Source organism: Miniopterus natalensis, chromosome 10, assembly GCF_054644295.1.
Source record: "Miniopterus natalensis isolate mMinNat1 chromosome 10, mMinNat1.hap1, whole genome shotgun sequence".
In the NCBI taxonomy this organism is placed as follows: Eukaryota; Metazoa; Chordata; class Mammalia; order Chiroptera; family Miniopteridae; genus Miniopterus; species Miniopterus natalensis.
In genome coordinates, this window is record NC_142090.1 from 7,804,415 (window position 1) to 7,823,386 (window position 18,972).

General features: G+C 45.0%; 1 protein-coding gene across 3 annotated transcripts; it reads left to right on the forward strand.

Annotated features, from left to right (window-relative positions):
• The first annotated feature begins 1,476 nt into the window (after positions 1-1,476).
• On the forward strand, positions 1,477-9,374 carry CLEC5A (C-type lectin domain containing 5A). Of its 3 annotated transcripts, XM_016205067.2 has the most exons (6): positions 1,477-1,555; positions 2,334-2,393; positions 4,240-4,299; positions 4,613-4,749; positions 8,009-8,115; positions 9,260-9,374. In XM_016205067.2, the coding sequence occupies exons 1-6, from the start codon at positions 1,477-1,479 to the stop codon at positions 9,372-9,374; spliced, it is 558 nt and encodes a 185-aa protein (XP_016060553.1). The 3 variants fall into 3 exon arrangements, with proteins under 3 accessions (XP_016060553.1, XP_016060554.1, XP_087677497.1); XM_016205068.2 differs by lacking the exon at positions 4,240-4,299; XM_087821371.1 differs by lacking the exon at positions 2,334-2,393 and having other exon boundaries at positions 4,240-4,344.
• Positions 9,375-18,972: the final 9,598 nt, after the last annotated feature.

An 18,972-nucleotide genomic window follows, 5' to 3' on the forward strand; every position in this document is an offset into this window, starting at 1 on the left:
TCAGAGAAATACAAATATTACCTGAGCTCACTTATATGTAGGATCGAATGAACAAAATAAACTAACAAAAAAATAGGTCCATAGGCATGGATGCTTAGAACAGACTGACAGATCTCCGGGGGGGGGGAGGGGGAGGAGTCTGGGAAGAGGTTAACAAAAGAGATTAACAAACTTTTATGCATAGCCCACGGACACCGACAATAGTGTGGTGAAGACCTGGGGTGGGGGTGGGGGTGGAGGGGAGCAAAGGGAAGGAAATGAGGGGCATCTGTTATAGTGTTAATAAAAAATAAATTTTTAAAAAATAATACTGAAGAGTCACCATCCTCATATGGCAAAGGGTCTAGAAGGTGAGTGGCTGGGGAAGAGAGGAGACTGAGCAGAGCTGTATGACAGTGAATGGAGCAATTGTGACACATGAGGACCTGCTCACTAATATCAGTGACTTCAGATGGATTTCTTTACCTAAAATTTTTATTTTGACATAATTTCAGATTTTGAAACAATGTGGCAAGGGGAAGTACAAATAATTTCCAGATACCGTTCACCCAGAATCCCTATTTGTTAAGATTTTACTGCATTTTCTTTCCACTGTATTTCAAGGAGATTCAGATGCAGAGAAGAGATTAATCTGGGTTGAGGTGTTCTGTTTTCCAAATTCTCATAAGAACGTTCCCCTCTATTAGAATCCCTCTGGCAGGAGCCTTCCTCTCACAAAGGTTATAGACTTCCTTCCCCTCCTTGCCCCACCCTCTCCCTTTGCCAAGAACACAGAAGGGGAAGAAGTTTTCACTTGGGATGCTGCCAAGACGGAGGCACTGTGTGAAGGAGGAAGGAAGCTGTCTGAGCAGAACAAGTGTATTCTCAGGAGAAGGGGCCTCTGCCCACCACACCAAGCACACGACCACCGGGAAGATCCCCACCGCAAACCAGCCCAGCCTTTCAAGGGGAGAGCAGGTAAATCTATGTGTCTGTCCTCTCTGCACAGATTATTGGCTCTTCCCCAGTGCTGAGACCTTCAGGGACACCTGTCCTATCTGTCAGCTCCTGGCACAGTCTTCTAAAGACTGAGGTTTCTGATAGCCGGAGTCAGCATGACCAAGATGACTGACTAAGGTGCTGGGGAGCAAGAATCATTTCAAGGCTAAGGGTTTTCAAGGTCTAGGAAAGTAATTAGTTCATGGGACAGAAGTTAGGAGGCCACAATGGAAGCAGGACTGAGGCCCAGCGCTGAGGGATGGGTGAAGGGGAGGCAGCATGCCAAGATCAGCATGCCAACCAGCACAAGATCCCATCTGTCTTCTGGGCCTATGCTGGGTCTCCTCCTTGTACCTGTCAATGGAATGCCTGCCTTCCAAGCCCCGCTCCCAAGGGCTCTCTGAGAGAGACGTTGGCATCATCCTAGTGGAAAGAAGCTCCCAGACACTGATGGGGGTACTGTGCTCTAATCCCCACAGGCCTCCCCATCTCATCATCATGAACTGGTGCATGATCATCTCTGGGCTAATCGTAGTGGTGCTTAAAGTTGTCGGGATGACCTTATTTCTGCTTCACTGTGAGTATCTGAGCAACCTCTTACCCCAGCTCCATGTTGACTTGTTCTTGGACTCTTTTCTCAGAAGGCGGGGTTAAATGTATAGGTGAACTGCCCAAGTCTTTCCACCTGAGAGCAACTGACTCTCACACCCTTCTCACATCCCAAAACACACCATGGGCCAGGTTACTTGGTCTACCTTGGAGATGTAGAATTGACTTAGATCCCCACACAAAGCTTCTGCCCTAGAGTATTGGTTGGGTAATCTGAGCTGAAATACTCAGTAGTGCTTGTTATTGTTGCTAAAATGCCAAAATTCAGCTGCAGTTCATCCTAATACTAGGCTGTATTAGAGCTGCAAAGTAAGATAAGGGGATTTTATGGAGGGAGGAATTTCCTTCTGTGTCCATAGAAACTTATTCATCCAAATGCTTAGAAAGAAAAGCCTCCTATCAAGGGATTTTACTGCCATTGCAGCAAGTAGAATCATCTCCAGCCCCAGAGCCAGTAGGGAAAGTGAGGAAGGACACATGATTAGGAGGCAGGAGTTGAGTAAAAGGTGTCTTCATGACCCAACCTGAAGGTGCAATTCCTATCACATCAAAGAGCAGGAGGACAATACGAATGCAAATAAGTGAACAGAGTCACGAAAGACTTATCCACGTCTTTGCTGGCCTGAGTCAGAGAGTTCTATATTTCCCTGCAATAGTCACGGTGCCCTAGCAGCCCCCATGGGGATGTTTGTTTGTTGCATTCATCCCGCAATTGGGGCTGAGCCAATAGCTGATTTTCTTTGCAGTTCCGCAGATTTTTGGCAAAAGTAATAACAGCTTCAGTCCTGAGGAGAGCTATGGAACAGGTAACGTGCGTGACAATAATCCCCTCCCCACCTGGTTCTGATGTGCTGAATTCTCCTTAAAGACCCTTCTCAAGGACTCTTCCCATGAAATTCTTTCACAGGAAGTGTCCATAAAGATCTGCTCATTTATAAGATATACAAGTTCGAGGGATCTAATGGTGACTACAGTGAACAATACTGTATTCTATACTTGCAAGTTGTTGAAAGAGTAGATCTTAAATGTTCTTACTGCAAAAAAGAAAAGTAATTCTGTGAAGTGATGGAAGTGTGAGCTAACCTTATTGTGGTGATAAATTTTGCAGTATCTATGTGCATCTAATCACCACACTGTACACCTTAAACTTACACAGTGTTATATGTCATTTTATCTCAGTAACGCTGAAAAATAATATAAAATAAATGCAGCACAGCCAGAAAAAAAAAATCTTCTAATTAGTTCCCTTCCCTTTATAGTTGGGAAACCAAGACTAGACTTGGTGAGATGTCTGGTCCTCGGTTTCCCTCCTGGGTCTGAGGAGGATTAGTATGGAATCACTGTGATGAAATGTGAAAGTACTTGATAAACTCTGACATGTTGTACACCTAAAGGAATTGTTACAGAAAAGTTCGTTCCCACAAAAATATTTTACTCAGCGTATTTTTGTGTGTCAAGCACAATACCAGACAAACCACAGAAAGAAAATAAAAACAGGAGACATTAGTCAACTATAGAGCTATGGGGGTTAAGAGATGGGTGAGGCACAGCTCTCCCTACTAAACCCACCTCCACTTAAAGCTGTTCCGAGGCTCCCTCTCACTTCCTCTTAAGACACTTACTACTATGTATGCCTTTAGGACAATTACAATTTCCTGTTTGTCTTTGTACCAACCGACACACTCAGTACACTGAGCTACATGGAGGAAATGCTCATGAAATATTTATGGAGTTCTGTTCAGTTATGATCCCCAACAGTTTCTCTTGAAAACCAGGTGATTATATCTCACAAAGAGCCTTTGAACTGGAGACTTAAATAAAAAGTGAATGCTAACTTGCATGTTGTATTAACATAATTGCAAGTAGCTAACGTGATGTCTGGGTCATCTAAAGTGGTCTTCAACCACAATGGACAGATAATTGGGCCATTGAGGATAAGTTTTACCACCTCTGAAGCCACTGCACCTGCCTGCTCAGAGAGTCAGTGTTCCCAGGCAACAGGAGGCCTCATGGAGACCTATCAATTCCCCTATCTATATTTAAAGAAATATTTGACTCTTTTCTGTCCATAGGAAGTTTCTGGAATGTTCATGTGCCTTCTTGTCTGCCAGTAGGCCCTGGTCCTGAAACATGCTCCATTTAGCCAGTCTTTAGAGGTGATAGGTGCTGATCAGGGAAGGGTCCAAAAGTTACTAGTCATGAGATTTCATAGAGGGTTTGAGGCACCAAAATTGGGTAGAGCAGCAGAGATACTGTGTGAAGCCTGGAGGGGGAAGTGGTCCAAATAGCTCTTCAGGGATAACAGCATCAAAGATAAATGTGAGAAGGGAGTGAGAGGTTTCCTTCTGATACTAAATTCATCCATTCCTCTTCCTTTCTCCTGCTCTTTCAGCATTTCAAACTTACTGCCACACACACACACACAAAGGCATGAACTAGAACTTTGGGGTGTTGGGCATGACAAATAATGTTCCTAGTTAGATAGAAGGTTCCAAGAAAGAAAATATCTGAAAAATTCTAGCACAGAGTGACCAGGAACCCCATGTCACCTCCACTGTCCAGAGACAAATAGTCACAGAGACTGGGAGCTGCTCCGATGTTTGTGTGTTACATTCATCACATGCTTACCCTAAGGTTTTCTTTTCCTTTCAGTCCCACAGATTTTCGGGAACAATAATGAGAGCTTCATGCCCACAGAGAGCTCTGGAACAGGTAAAGAGCATGGGTACACCCTCCTCTCCACCCTCAGGTTCTTATGTACTGATTTCTTAAAGACTTTTTACATTGCTCCCTTTCTTATGAAGCTTTTTTGCTCAAAGGGACCCATAAAGACCTTCTCATTCATTCCCTTCGTGTTATAGACAGGGAAATGGAGACTAGCTGGGTGAAATTTCTTCCTGGATTGAGGATGACTTGTATAAATGAAACTGTTATAAAGAAACCCACGTCCCACTGTCATGACTCAGTTCCAGGGCTCACACCCACCACCACTAATCTCATATCCTCTTTTCTCGGATTTCCTTAGTCTGCCCCACCAGGTGGGATTTTCATCAAGGAAGATGTTTTTTCCTGTCCTCCTCTGAAATGTCTTGGAACAAAAGCAGGGAGAGCTGCGAAGCAGAAGGATCGACTTTGGCCATCGTCAACATGCCAGAGAAACTGGTGAGGGCATGAGGAGGGCACAAGAACCCAGCCCCCCTGACACCAGCCTCAGTGGGAGCAGGGGGTGGGGCAACCTGGCTGGTGCATCCGGGGCGAGGTGGGTGGTGGAGAGGTGGCTGGCTGGGAGCTCATGCTCCTTGTTCTGAACCTGGAGATGGGAGGCTCTTCGGAGCAGCAACGAGGTGTGCTCCTCAGGTCCATGTGAGCCAGTGAAATCCACTCTGTGGTTTCTCCCATGAGGCACAGCAGCAGACTGCTATCCTGGGGATGGGCCAGGACACTTAAAGTCCAGGGAATTACCGAGTGACCTGATGTGAATAAAAGTTGTGAAGAACTACAGAATACTTCAAAGATGTGAGCTGTTAATATATCATCCAGCCTGCCTCATTAATAAGGAAGATGCTAATTAACAAAATGAGTAAAATAAACACAAAGAATTAGGTCATAGAATTGGGATTGCAGTATACAATTATGACACTAAAAATAGCTAACACTATGCAAAAAGCTTTGTTTTCTTATCTCCTTCTATACTCATAACAATTCTGAGGAGGTGTTATTATCTGTAATTTATACATGAGGAAACTAGGGCACAGAAAAGTAATTTGGCCAAGGTCACACACCTACCAAGGGACAGCACATGGAATTGAGATCTAACTCCGAAGTCCCACTCTATAGAATTTTAGACGCTAATATATTTTAGTTTATAGTTGTCTCTCCTTCAAATCCTAAGCATTTACTGAGTTCTAGACATTGTGCTACATACAGTAATCTTGCCTCCCTCCTCTATTCCTTCACTCTTCTTCTAAAAAGTCCTCCTGTGATTGAGAAGAATTTGTAAGAGGGTCTCCTGTGAATCTTGGAGGTAGATGTCCAACAAAGAGCTAAGAGCCCCAGTGGGAAGGAAAGATACTTTATGAGCAAGAGAGTGGGGAGAAAAGAAAAAAAAAGAGAAGAGTGGAATGGGACAGAAAGTCAATAGCCTCTTTTTCACTAACCAACCCTTAAGTTTTGGTGCATCTCAAGTGGCATTCTTGGCATTCTCTACCACTGTACTCCATGCTAACCCCAGAAGTTTATCACACCAGTGGTTTGCTGATGACCCTCAAGTCTGTATCTCCAGCTCTGCCTCCTCCAGCTCAGCCTTCCCCAGCTCAGCCTTCTCCAGCTCAGCCTTCTTCAGCTCAACCTTCTCCAGCTCAGCCTTCCCCAGCTAGCCTTCTGCAGACCAGGCAGTATATCAAATCCCCCTTTGATGTTTCAAAACCATCGCAAACTCACCACATTCAAACCGAGTCCATTATACTTTACCCCATCTTCTCCTCCTCTTGGCTTCCAAATCCTTGAGGGGAATCATGTCACCCAAGATCAAATGCTGACAGTTTTCTGGGACTTGACCTTCTCTCTTCTCTCCTAAGTTAGTTTCTAACCAAATCCTTTCCTACCTATCCCTATAGCAAATAATTCACCTCCCATCTGGATTTCTTCAAAATTCTAACTCCTCTCTTTGCCGCTCGTTTGGACCCGTCTTACCTATCCTCCACCGAACTGATATAATAAAATCTCTAAGGCTCTAAGCTGTCCATGCCATGTGCCCAATTAAATAGGATAAAGTCCAGTTTCCCCAGCATGACATACAGCTCAGCTTCTACTTCTGTCAATCCACCTCCCTTCTACCTCTGCACCAACCACACTGAACACCTTCTAATTCCTCAAATGCTCCAGGCTGCTTTGCAGTTTGCTACGATCTCATGCTCCTTCTTCCAGAAAGTTGAATCCTGACCCATGCCCTTGCCTGACAAGCAGCTATCTCCCCAAATTCATCTCAAGTATCACCTCATCTACAGTCTTTCTGGAAAACCCCAAATCCATATGGAATGATCACTTCCCCTTTCTGCCCGTGCCAGAGCTAGTGCATATTTCCTGGGACACCTCACTATGCTGGCGGACTCATCTATCTTGTCTTATTAGAACTGTGGACCTTCAACTGTGGCATGACTGAGGTTTTAGAAATGGTGCTGAATCTATGCATCTCTTACTAGAAACATGACATAAGTACAATATTTTGAATAAAATTCAGACAGCTTCATAGATCCCCTTGGAAACTATCCATGGCTTCCAGCAAAGGGGTTAAGGGTTAAGAACCCCTGTTTTAGACCAGGAGTCAGCAAATTTTTCTTAAAGAGCCAGGTAGTATATATTTTACACTTTTCAGGTCATAAGGTCTCTGTCACACTACTTAATGCTGCCATTGTATCCTGAAAGCAGCCATAGACAATACGTTAAGAAAAAAGAGCCTGGGTGTGTTCCAATAAAACCTTATTTACAAAAATGGGTTACAGCCTGGATTTTGTGCACTGGCTATAGCTTGCCAACCCCTTCTTAAGATAATAATTTCTTCAGGGGAAACAAATTTGTTCTCATATCCCCAGCATTGTACAACACCTGGCATGTAATAAGCACTCAGACATTTGTTAAATGAGTAAATTGGATAATTAATTTTTTAAAATAATGAAATTAGATATTTCCAGGAAGGATGTCATTGAGAAAAGATGAATAAGGGCAACGGCCATGGGGATGGAGAGAATAGCCAAGTGGACTCGGATATCCACTGATGGTGGGAAGTATGTGAAGGGTACAGAAGAGGCCAGGAGTTCCCAGACTTCTGGCTGGGGTGATTTGTTGTTCATTAATTTAAAGCAGAAACTACAATGTCTTGGATTAGTGTCAAGCTAGGAAATACTCAGTAAGCACTGATTATTTCTCATGAACTATCTGCTTTAGCCATACATTTTAAATATCCCTGTTCTCTCTTGCCAAGCACTCAAGGAATTCTCTTGACCAAAACTCATTCAGAATGTAAAATTTCTGACAATGAAAACAATCTTATGCAGAGAGAATCAAATAAAGGTGTATGTGAAATTATCCTTTTTGAGATGGTATAGTATCCAACCTCTTCATTTTCAATCACCTGGGAATGTATTAGAAATCAAAATCCTTGGTGCCCTACAGCAGAGCTACTGAATCAGAGCCCAACAGCCTGTGTTAGAACAAGATCTCCTGGTGGTCCTGATGCTCTGTGGAAACTGAAAATTACTTCTTTAGGGTTTATGTCAAGTGCCAGCAACAGCCAGTCCCAGAGCCCCCTACCAGAAACTCCTTGTTCCCAGAATCAGATACGGTATAAGCATGGGCCCACTGGCACAAGGGAAGCAAGAGCAAAGAACTTTCTGTTTAACTGTTTATTTTCTGTAATTTCTAGAAGTTTCTCCAGGACATAACTGGAGCTGAGAAGTATTTTATTGGCTTACTATACCAACCAGCAGAGAAAAGGTGGCGTTGGATCAACAACTCTGTTTTCAATGGCAAGTAGGTGAACATCGCACATTTTCCTAGGGATCTTTGTTTGCCTCAAACATCCAGACCTGAGATTCAGTGGGTTTGTCCTGGGATAGCACAAAAGCTGAGACCTAGCTCTCTGTTCTTCCAACCCATCTATTCCCAGATAGACGTTTATTTTCTTTTATTTTTATTTTTTACTATGGGACATATCAAACATTTCTAAGTAGAGAGAAGAGTATTCATGCAACAAATTATTTTGTTCAAATTAGGATCCAAACAAACCCACATGCATACCATTTGTTTGATATATCTCATAAGTCCCTTTTAACCCATAGATCACATTTTATTACTAAGTTCTTACAAGTTCCCAAGATGTGGCTTCTTCATCTAAAGAAAGATAAAGCTGTGAACTTGAACTTCCAAGAGCTATCTCCTACCTGTCATTCCATGGACATAGCACTGGTGGAGAACATGACATTGCTAGTGTAGGTCTGAAGAGGCTGAGTCAGACAGAAAGCCAGGCAGCTCCCCAGCCTGTAGCTGGGCTTCCCACAGGGGAGAGGAAATTAATATTCACTGTTGACTAAGCACCAGGCCCTTTACACACATCATTCCTGCAGTATTCTCAATGATGCTATAGCAAAAGCTTTTAATCCCCACTGAACGGACAGTTGGATGGAAGATGAGAGACCTAGAATTATGTTGAATGTAACCAAGCTCTGAATTGATGGAGCCACAGTTTGATCCCATGTCCACTTGACTTCAAAGCTCTTGGTCTTTCCATGAAACCAGACTCTCCAGTCAGACTGAAAGGGCCTGGATGACAGGAAAAGAGGTGGGAGAAGGCCAACGAAGTATCTCTTTCCTAAAGCCACCAGCTATCAGGAAGAGAAAACAAGTCTCTCCCTCCTCTCAGGTCTCCTGCTGTGCTCACAGTACCTTCAGTACTAAAACATTATTTCTGGGAGGAAATGGAACAGATGACCCATGAGATGTTTCTGACCAAGCGCAGAGTGAGTCAACCCAAGACTATGAATCCATAAAGGTTCACATGAGAGTTGACAGGAAAGGGTCAGTTTAGAGATGGATTTGGGGGTACGAGGGGGACTGGAATCAGAAAAAGGCAGGGCTGAAATGCTGGGCCTTAACCATACTATCTTTTCCCATCCAGTGTTACCAATCAGCGCCAGAATTTCAACTGTGTCACCATAGGCCTAACAAAGACATTCGACGCTGCATCATGTGACACAGCGTACCGCTGGATCTGTGAAAAGAGTGCCAAATGATCGAGTTCTCTGTGGTCTCCGTCAAGAACAAGCATATTTATGAAGACAGCAAAAGAGAATATTGACAATTGGGAACGATCCTGGAAACACAGAACATCAGATTACTGCGCCAGTCTTCCTCAGGTTACTGGCATAGCTCCCTAACCAATCCTCCAGGCCAGGCTTGGGGAAGAGCTTCTGGAGCCGAGCTTGGAGCAGAGAGAGCATTGTTCCAGGAAATGAGGAAGATGTCTGATCAGGCCAGCAATCTGCTAGGAAACCCCCTTTAAGACAACCCAATAGCCAAGATGACCAAGCTGACTGAGTCTCTGTCCTTCAACAAAGCTCTAACTCTTAGACTTAAGCTAAAAATTTTCTTGCTCTTGGCCTGAATCTCCATTTTAACAGGTTCTGATTATCTGATCATATTTGTTGAGTATATTTTAACAAACTGGGATAGTCTCTTGGTCCCCAGTGGTCAAAACATAGTCCTCTTTGCAGTTCTGGAGAGAACCTGCTGCCAGACACAGCCTACTGATCCAAAGATGCCACAGCCTTACACTGGTTGGCATCACACTGACCCTGGACTGCTCCAGCTGGTCAAGGAATAGAAAAGGGGGAGGGATGTTCAATGACACACTGAGTAGAGGCAAGGAGTGGGCATATAAGACAAAGGGAACACTGGCAACAAATAGGAATCAGGCAGGAGGAAACAAAGAGTTCATTTGGCCAGGCGGGAAAGAAGGCAAGGAGGTAGAAAAGTTATGGGGTATCCTGTCTGTTCTTTGTTCTCGCAAAATGACATCGGCTACAGACCCTCCTCAGAGCATGGAAAAGAGCAAAGAGATGCATGTGGGTTGTCAGTAGCGAGAATTAAACTATAGGAGAGACTTACAAAATTAATGGAAATTCTAGTCACCTGAGTAAAACGCTTACCACTTATGTCTAATAACCAAGTGCCGCAATGATTGTGTCTGTCATTAGATGGATGTCTAATTAAATTGTCAGTTTTATTTTTATTACACCACTGAGCTCCATCCCAGTATTCCTAGGCTTCGTAATTTTTGGTTAATTAGTACGCCACTTGTTCATGATTTTTAAAAATGAGATAATACATTAGGTGTTAGAATTTGCTTGAAGGAGACTGGCAGATGCAATTTGTGTTTGGGGCAGAGTGGATGCTGGAATTGAGCGAGTCTGGTGGTGTTAGCAAAGAGCAGTGCCGCAGCTGAGGAGGAGAGGGGATGGGTTTGCGGTAAAGAAAAGAACAAGCAGAACCCTAACCTAAGGTAAGCCCCAGAATTCAGACATCGGAGAAAACCGCAACCATCTGTTTTGAGAAGGGAGAGCTGCGGTTGCCACATTTCCTGTGCTACGGCAGGAGAGATTGCGAACTTTTAGAGGCCGGAAGTGTAGACATCTAGCGATTTCCCTAGAAGACAGACAGCTCGAATTTCCCCCAAGATAAGGAGGGGCTCCGAGTCAGTTCTAAAAGAGGCTGGCTGGGCTGGGGTGTGGGTGGGGAGTATATAGGAAATATATGGACTATGGTTTAAGTTTATTACTGGGGGTCTGGGGTGGTCAGATCCTTAGAAGGATAGAAAAATGTAACCTTATAAGGGTAGCAGTGATGTCATTTTAATTTTTTTATTATATATATTTTTAATCCTCAACTGAAGATATGTTTGTTGACTTTAGAGGTGGGGGAGAGAGAGAGAAAGACAGAGAGGGAAACACTGATGTGAGAGAAAAACATTGATCGGTTGCCTCCCACATGAACTCCAACTGGGGATCGAACCCACCCACAATCTAGGTATGTGCCCTGACAAGGAATCGAACCCACAACCTTTCTGGTGTACAGGACAATGCTCCAACCAACTAAGCCACCCAGCCAGGGCTGTGGTTTGGTTTTTAAAAAAGCAGTGGAAATCTATTAAACCATTGGATTAGAGTTTTTACTTTGTTTCCAGTATGCTATGTGAATCTGTATAGATCTCTTACGCTTTCTGTGCCATAATTTACTTACCTATATAATGGGGCAGTAATACCCCTCTCACAAAATTCTTGCATATAATAAATAAGACCCCCACTATGTATCTCAATGGCAATAAACAAGAGGGGAAGCCCTTAGTGGAAGATTCGAAGTTGAGACTTTTATCTTAGCATTGGCTCTTCAATTTGCCTGTTCATTCTCCTGATAGTGTTTTTTGATGCACAAAAGATTTTAACCTTGATAAAGTCCAATTTATCTATTTTTCCTTTTGTTGCCTGTGCTTTCGGTGTTATATCCATTAAATCACTGCCCAAGCCAGTTCCCCTATGTTCTCTTCTAAGAGGTTTATAGTTTCAGCTCTTATATCTAGATCTTTTTATATGGTATAAGGTAAGAATCCAAATTCATTCTTTAGCATGTGGATATCCAGTTTCTCCAGGTGCTGGATTTATAAACTCTTAGGCTCGAAAATAAACGTTCTATCCAATTTTTTCCTTCTTGAACCTAATTATAAGCACGCGTCTAGATTATAGAAGCAACAGACTATAACAATCAAAGAAAATTACAACATGTCACGTTACCCATTTTTAGACATATATGATCTTACACTTCTGGATTGAAGTGAGGCATTGTAATAGATTGTGTCATTGTTCACAAATTCACTGTCCCTCCCTGCAGGAGGGGAATCCTTTCCTATCCTACCCACAGCAGGCTTGGCCTTGTCGCTTGCTTTGGCCAATGAAACTTGACCACAATTTATCACAGTCTATCCCCTCCCCCCATCAGAGGCTGCCCGGTTAGCCTGGATAATATTGAAGACTGTAAGGAGCAGAGGGACAACTGACCCATAGCAGACAAGACTGAGAACAGAATAAACATTCGCTGTTGTGAGCTACAAAGATCTTTGAGGTTGTTGGTTATCATAACATAACCGAGACATTCCTGCCATGAAGATACGCAGTTAGCACTGCGCAAGTTAGCAGTGCAGGCTAGTTAGCACAGTGGTTAAGAAGATGAACCCTAAAGCCAGACTGCCTAGATTTGGATCCTGGGCCCCCACCTACTAACAATGTGACCTCAGGCAAGTCTCTTCCTGTCTCTGTGCCACAGTAATGTTCTTTAGCTCCCAGCTGTTCTGTTAAGCACTAAAAATATTTCCCAAAATATTTTGATGAACAGGAGGCTCCACTTACCAAACGTCTTCCAGTTAGAGAACTATCTGTATGTCAATAAGCAGGTATTCCTGTGTAGCAGAAGAAATAAATACATAGATTCATAAATTTTAAAAGGGTGAGAGGCTGAATTACTACAGCCTTAAGACACAAAAGAAATGCAATTATTTTATTTTTATAGGCAATACACACATGATTACACCAATAATAAGGACATATTAAAAGGCATGCAGTGAACAGTCTGGCTCCCTTCCCCTTCTCTCTGCCCATCCCCCCACCAGAATCCTACAGGCAACCAACTATTAATTTCCTATCATGCTGTTAACAAGCAAATATAAATATGAATATGCGGCGGGTCCTCATCATTTTGTTATAACGTTGCCATAGAAATTTAACTCTCACACCTGGGAATAGGTCACTGGCCAGAAGAGGCATGGCCACTGCAAGGGTGCGAAATTTGGGATATTTAATCCCCTAAACAAAGGAATTCCTTCTCTTGGTTTCTCTTGGCTGCCCTTGGGATTCTTGTCGCAGGGGGTACATTTTCTTGGCTCCACTGCATTCGCCCACATGGTGCACAGCCATGCCGATCCCCACACACAATGGACCGATGAACTGGAACCAGCCTGATGCTGAACTGGACCTGCTCCAACATGAAATGAAAACTCTGGACACTGGCTTTGCTTTTAGCTCTACTGAAGGGATGTAATTCCACACAAATAAAGCTTCTACCATGTCGCATCTTCCCGTGGGGCCTCCAGAAATGCTTATTCCAGTGGTACCCCAGGAGCCCACTCCCACTAGCAACGGAGAAAGACCACCCACGCTTTTCTCCGATATCAACTTCAGCCCCGAGCAGCAGCTCCATTGCCCCTCCTTCTTTTATGGCTGAATAATAATCCATATTCGTTAGTGCCCTGATGGACTGGATTCATTTTCTGACTGACCTCCAGAGGAGGAATGCCTTCTGTCGGCCCTGCCAGCAACTCTGAGTGATTCTAGTGACTCCAAGGACTTCTCAGACCTTCTGTGGACACACCTGCTTCACGCTTCTTGCGCCCTCCCTAGGCCAGACCCTTGCGTCTGGATCCTGCCACACACCAGGCCTGGTTCTGACAGCCTCCCTCTTGCTTTTTCAAGGACAGAGCTAAGACTCCAGTTTATGGCCTCTCCCTGTCCTGCAGATTCGAGCCGGCTTTCTGTACACACCCACTAGCCTCTGCCAAAGTTATTTCAACCCACCATCGGCAATGCACACAGGAAGCCATCCACAGGGGAGGGGGTTGTAGGTGGGGCATACTCAGTGCTGGGGTGCCCCTGGGACAGTTGGGGGGATCCGCAGGCAGGGCATCCCCAGAGGCTGGTGTGCAGGTGTTTTTATCTGGCCAAAATGACAATACAGTATGATACTGTAATAAAAACATCCAAACATCAAAAAACTTACCTCTGGTGAGTTGTCTCTTAGGAGGATGCTGGCAACTCTGCTCCACAAAAACTTGAAATCAAACCAGGAAAGAAAACCCAGAGAGCATGAGACACAAGGGGTTAAAAATCATTGTTAGGTTTACAACATCTGTAGGGGCATATGATGGGGGGAAAAGAGAGGGTGAACGTTCAAGGGAAATTTGAAAACAGGCAACTATTAACAAAAGGGAAAACAAGCTGGGAATCAGAGCAATAGCTGTATATTGTTTACAAATATATGGCAGTGGAACTCTTTGAACATGGATGCCTCTGCTTATGGGTTAGAAGGGAGGAGGGCAACCGGCTAACGATTCACTACATAAGTCACTTAGAATTATTTGATAGGTTCTTTTTGTTTGTTTGTTTGTTTATTTGTTTTAAAACATATCTTTATTGATTTCAGAGAGAGGAAAGGGGAGGGAGAGAGAGAGATAGAAACATCAATGATGAGAAAGTCATTGATCAGCTGCCTCCTGCACGCCCCCGACTGGGGATCGAGCCCGCAACCCGGGCATGTGCCCTGACCGGGAATCGAACCCGGATCGCCTGGATCCTAGGAGGCTGCAGGTCAAATGGGTGGGAGCTCTAATCTACTGGAATGACCTGACAAAGGCACACAACTTCTCAGGAGTTGTAAAGACCACTAAACAGCTTGGTGCAGTGGTATCATAACAATAGAAAGATAGAAGATGGGAAAGTAAAGCCACTGGTACATGCTGATGAGAGAGGCCGGAGGAAGCCTAACGTCACAGAGGAAAGACAGACAAGCCTACGATTCAAGTGAGATGTAGAGAGAAACAAGATGGCGGCGCAGGTAACCGCGGTCCCCGCCGCCTCCGCAACCACATCAGAATCACAACTAAACCACAGACCCACCATCGCTCAGAGCCCCTGAGACCCGGCTGCACAGAAGCCCCGCAGCAGGGAGCTGAGGAAGCACCGAGACCAGGAGGGGCGGAGACGCAGCCCCGGGCCCACAACTGGTGCCGCGGAGTAAACCCGGGAAGGTGGTGGGGTTTCCCAGAGGAGCGAGGGGTCCCAGCCCCACACAGGCCCCCAGCCCAGGCTCCAGGGCTGGGAAGAGACGTCCCCACAACTCCGGGCTGTGAAACCAGCGGGGACTGTCCCTGAGGGTCGCGGAGGCTGCGGGAGCCCCAGCAGCTCCTCTAAAGGGCCCGGCGCGGACTCACTCGGACGCTCCCTCTGAGCCCGGCGCCGGGAGCAGCCGGAAAGGACCCGGGACACTCGGGGGGAACTAACCTGCCTGAAGTCGGGGCGAGAGCTGGAGGGCGGCTTCCTCCCGGGCAGAAGGGCTGGCGGAGGCCATGGCTCCTGTGGCGAGTCCTCCCCGCACACAGCCGGCAGGCAGGCGCCATGTTTGAGTCGCCAGCACCTGACTGTACCTTTGGCCCCGCCCCGTGACTCCCGGAGGCCCCACCCCTCCCCACCTGCAGCTCATCCGGGCCATTTCCAGGGGCTTTTCTGTGCAAGGGGCCTCTCGAGCCTCATGCTTAGGACTTTCCTAAAATCTCTCAAACAAGCAGCAGCTGCCCCATACGGCTTGATAAGCGGCCCCAGGCCTGGCACTAGCGGCAGCTGCATTGGCTCATAGCTGGGCCTCTCCTGGGCACCTCCAAGCCCAGCACAAAGAGCAGCCAACTACGGTTTGCTGTGTAGCTCATGCTGGGTGGCCCTGGGCAGGGCACTGGGACAGGCTGACTGTGCACCTCCCGGGAGGCCCCAGAGACAGTGCACCTGGTGGTCAGACTCGACCACGCTGGATTACAACCCTACCACATCCACAAGTGACACTCAAGGGGCGCACTTGGTGAACACCAAAGCCCCACTGAAGTAAATCCTGCTCCACAGGGGTGTCTCCAGCACAGCAGCTCTCTGGCTGTAGCTGCAGCTGGTCCTCACAGCAGATTGGCCTGGGGGTCAATTCCTCCCAGTGATGCCAACAGCAACCAAGGCTCAACTACAACAGGATGGTGCACACAGCCCACACAGGGGAGCACCTAGAAGGCCCAGCTCAGGGGACTGGGGAGGCTGAGCCACTGGGCCCTACAGGACACCTACTACACAAAGCCACTCTACAAATTCCAGGAGACACAGCAGCTCTACCTAATACATAGAAACGAACACCTAGAAGCAGCCAAAATGCAGAGGCAAAGAAACATGTCACAAAGGAAAGATCAGAAGAAATCTCTAGAAAAGGAACTAAATGAAATAGATCCAAGCAAGCTAACAGATACAGAGTTCAGAATAATGGTCATAAGGATGCTCAAGGATATTAGTAAGAGTATGACGAAAATAATTGAGAAAATCAATGACATAATAAAGTACCAATTTGAAATGAAGGCCACACGAACTGAAATGAATAATAATTTACAGGGAATCAACAGTAGAGTAGAGGACGCTGAGAATCAAATCAGCAATTTGGAACATGAGGAAACAGAAAGCACCCAACCAGAAGAGCAAAAAGAAAAAAGAATCCAGAAATATGAAGATAGTATAAGGAGCCTCTGGGACAACTTCAAGTGACCCAACATTTGTATTATTGGGGTGCCAGAAGGAAAAGAGAGCAAGAAATTGAAAACCTATTTGAAAAAATAATGACAGAAAACTTCCCCTACCTGGAAAAAGAAATGGAATTACAAGTCCAGTAATCACAGAGGGTCCCAAACAAGAGGAACCCAAAGAGGCCCACAGCAAGACACATCATAATTAAAGTGCCAAAGGTTAAAGACAAAGAGAGAATCTTAAAAGCAGCAAGAGAAAAGCAGTTAGTTACCTACAAGGAAGCACCCATACGACTCTTAGCTGATTTCTCAACAGAAACCTTGCAGGCCAGAAGGGAGTGGCAAGAAATTTTCAAAGTGATGAAAAACATGGAACTACAACCAAGATTGCTCTACCCAGCAAAGCTATCATTTAGAACTGAAGGTGAGATAAAGAGCTTCTCAGATAAGAAAAAGCTAAAGGAGTTCATCACCACCAGACCAGCACTACAGGAAATGTTGAAGGGTCTTCTTTAAGAAGAAACTAATGAACAAAACAATCTGATGAACTAAGTGGATCCAGAGACATCAATGCAGGCAACAGACGATCATATTTCAGAGGGAAGGGGAGTAAAGGGTTGAGAGATTGACCAAAGAACTTATATGCATATGTGCATAACCCATGGACACGGACAATGACGGGGTGAAGGCCTGAGGAAAGGGTGGGAGTGAGGTGGAGGGGGAATTGGGGGGGGGGGGAATGGGACACCTGTAGTGCTTTCAACAATAAAGATAAATTTAAAAAAATAATAATAATAAAAATAAATTAATTAAATGAGACATAGAGAACAGGTATGAGAGACAGAGGAAAGGTTGGCCTCCTACCATCAAAAAACCCCTAAATCAATGCAATGATCAGGCAGGAAATTCACAGTCATACATAAACTGAGAGAGTTCTCTACCTCGGGGCTTTAACTATAGATTCAGCACAGTCCACATCAATATCCCAGAAAGCTTTCCTGTAGATATGAACAAAATGATTCTAAAATTTACATGCAAAGAGAGTGGTAATAGAACAGCTAAAACAGATCTGGAAAAAAAACACAAGCCATTTCTTTATATTAGTTATTTATATCACATATGAATCTAACCACCTGTGCACATATATTATTCTAAATATGAGTATATGCTGATGTCTCCAACTCTGATTGAGCACCATATGCCCAGTCTAGCCTTCTCCCCTTGCTCATGTAACTTTCCTACCCACAGTGAAAGACCTGGGTCCCACAACTTGCTGTCCTTTACTTAGTTGCTCAGCTGTAGTGGGCACACACAGCAATTTCAAAATTGTTGGCTCATCCCCCCAGCGAGAAACACCTTTACTGACAAGAGTACTCTGACTGCACATGGTTCCTTTCCTTAACTTAGCCTTAGAGACTCCAGTCTGAACACTGCTTTCAAAGCTACGAGGGTCACTTCCTTTTTCCCCACCCCTCCGTGAGGTCATGTCATACATTTATAATGTTGGGAAGGCAGTCTTATGTGCCTACTCTTCTGTCACCTGCCTGGCCACACAAGAATGGACAAGAGTGGTGTGACAGAAACCGAGGCTAGGGTGGAACAATCTGGAAACTGAGATGTCCAAGTTAGGGAGCTCAGTGTAGAGCTAGAAGGCAGCTTGGTAAACTTGGTCCTTGTGAGGGAGGGGAGGGGACAGGAACACAGAATGTAGCTGAGAGAGGGAGATGAAATGAGCCATGTCAGAGTTGAACAATGTGAGAAATTCTGGGAAGAGGGACCAGAGGCTGCCTCGTTTTCCACCCTCTGAGCAACCTCCTTCAGCCCAGGCGAAAGGACACAGCAAGGCCAGCTGTCTCTTGCTACTTTAGCTCTGAGAACACAGGCCTATCGCCCTCCCACATTTGCGGCTGGCATGATGGTGTAAGTGATGCCTGGTAAGAAAATGTGTCTTCCCAAGACCTTCTCTCTACAGCCTGAAAAAGCCCACCAATTAGTGTCTGTATGACTGTCCAGCCCTGAGGTCAGTAAGGGGTCAGGGTTTGGGAGTGAGTTCACTCTCACTACTGCCAGTCAAGAAAATCTACAGGGAGGTTCTGTCCCTATTGGACCTTGGGGCAGAAACCTCAAGAAATGGTTGAGGCCTGAGGCTGGGCTTGGGAACTTCAGGCAGTGAGATGGTGAAAGCACAGAACAAGGCAGGGGAAGATGACCGCAGCATCTAGAATCAAACTCAGGTCAGCTGGCAGGAAATGAAGTTTCCTTTTCCTTGCTTTTCCCACTCAAAGATCTGAGTGTTCTTTAAAAAAAAATCACACATATTTTGTATATTTACATTTGTCATGTTTATATTATAAGACATATATATAACTACAGAAGGGTGTATAAATGTATCATTGCACTTACAAGTTAATAAAGTGAATGCACGTGTAGGAACCACCCAGTTACAAAATGGAGCCCTGTCAGCATCT

Bases quoted from the DNA above. Each gene is read 5' to 3' on its own strand.
- CLEC5A (XM_016205067.2), top strand. From the start codon at position 1,477: ATGAACTGGTGCATGATCATCTCTGGGCTAATCGTAGTGGTGCTTAAA. The intron at 4,750-8,008 runs GTGAGGGCATGA...TGTAATTTCTAG, and splicing joins TCAACATGCCAGAGAAACTG to AAGTTTCTCCAGGACATAAC. The intron at 8,116-9,259 runs GTAGGTGAACAT...TTTCCCATCCAG, and splicing joins AACTCTGTTTTCAATGGCAA to TGTTACCAATCAGCGCCAGA.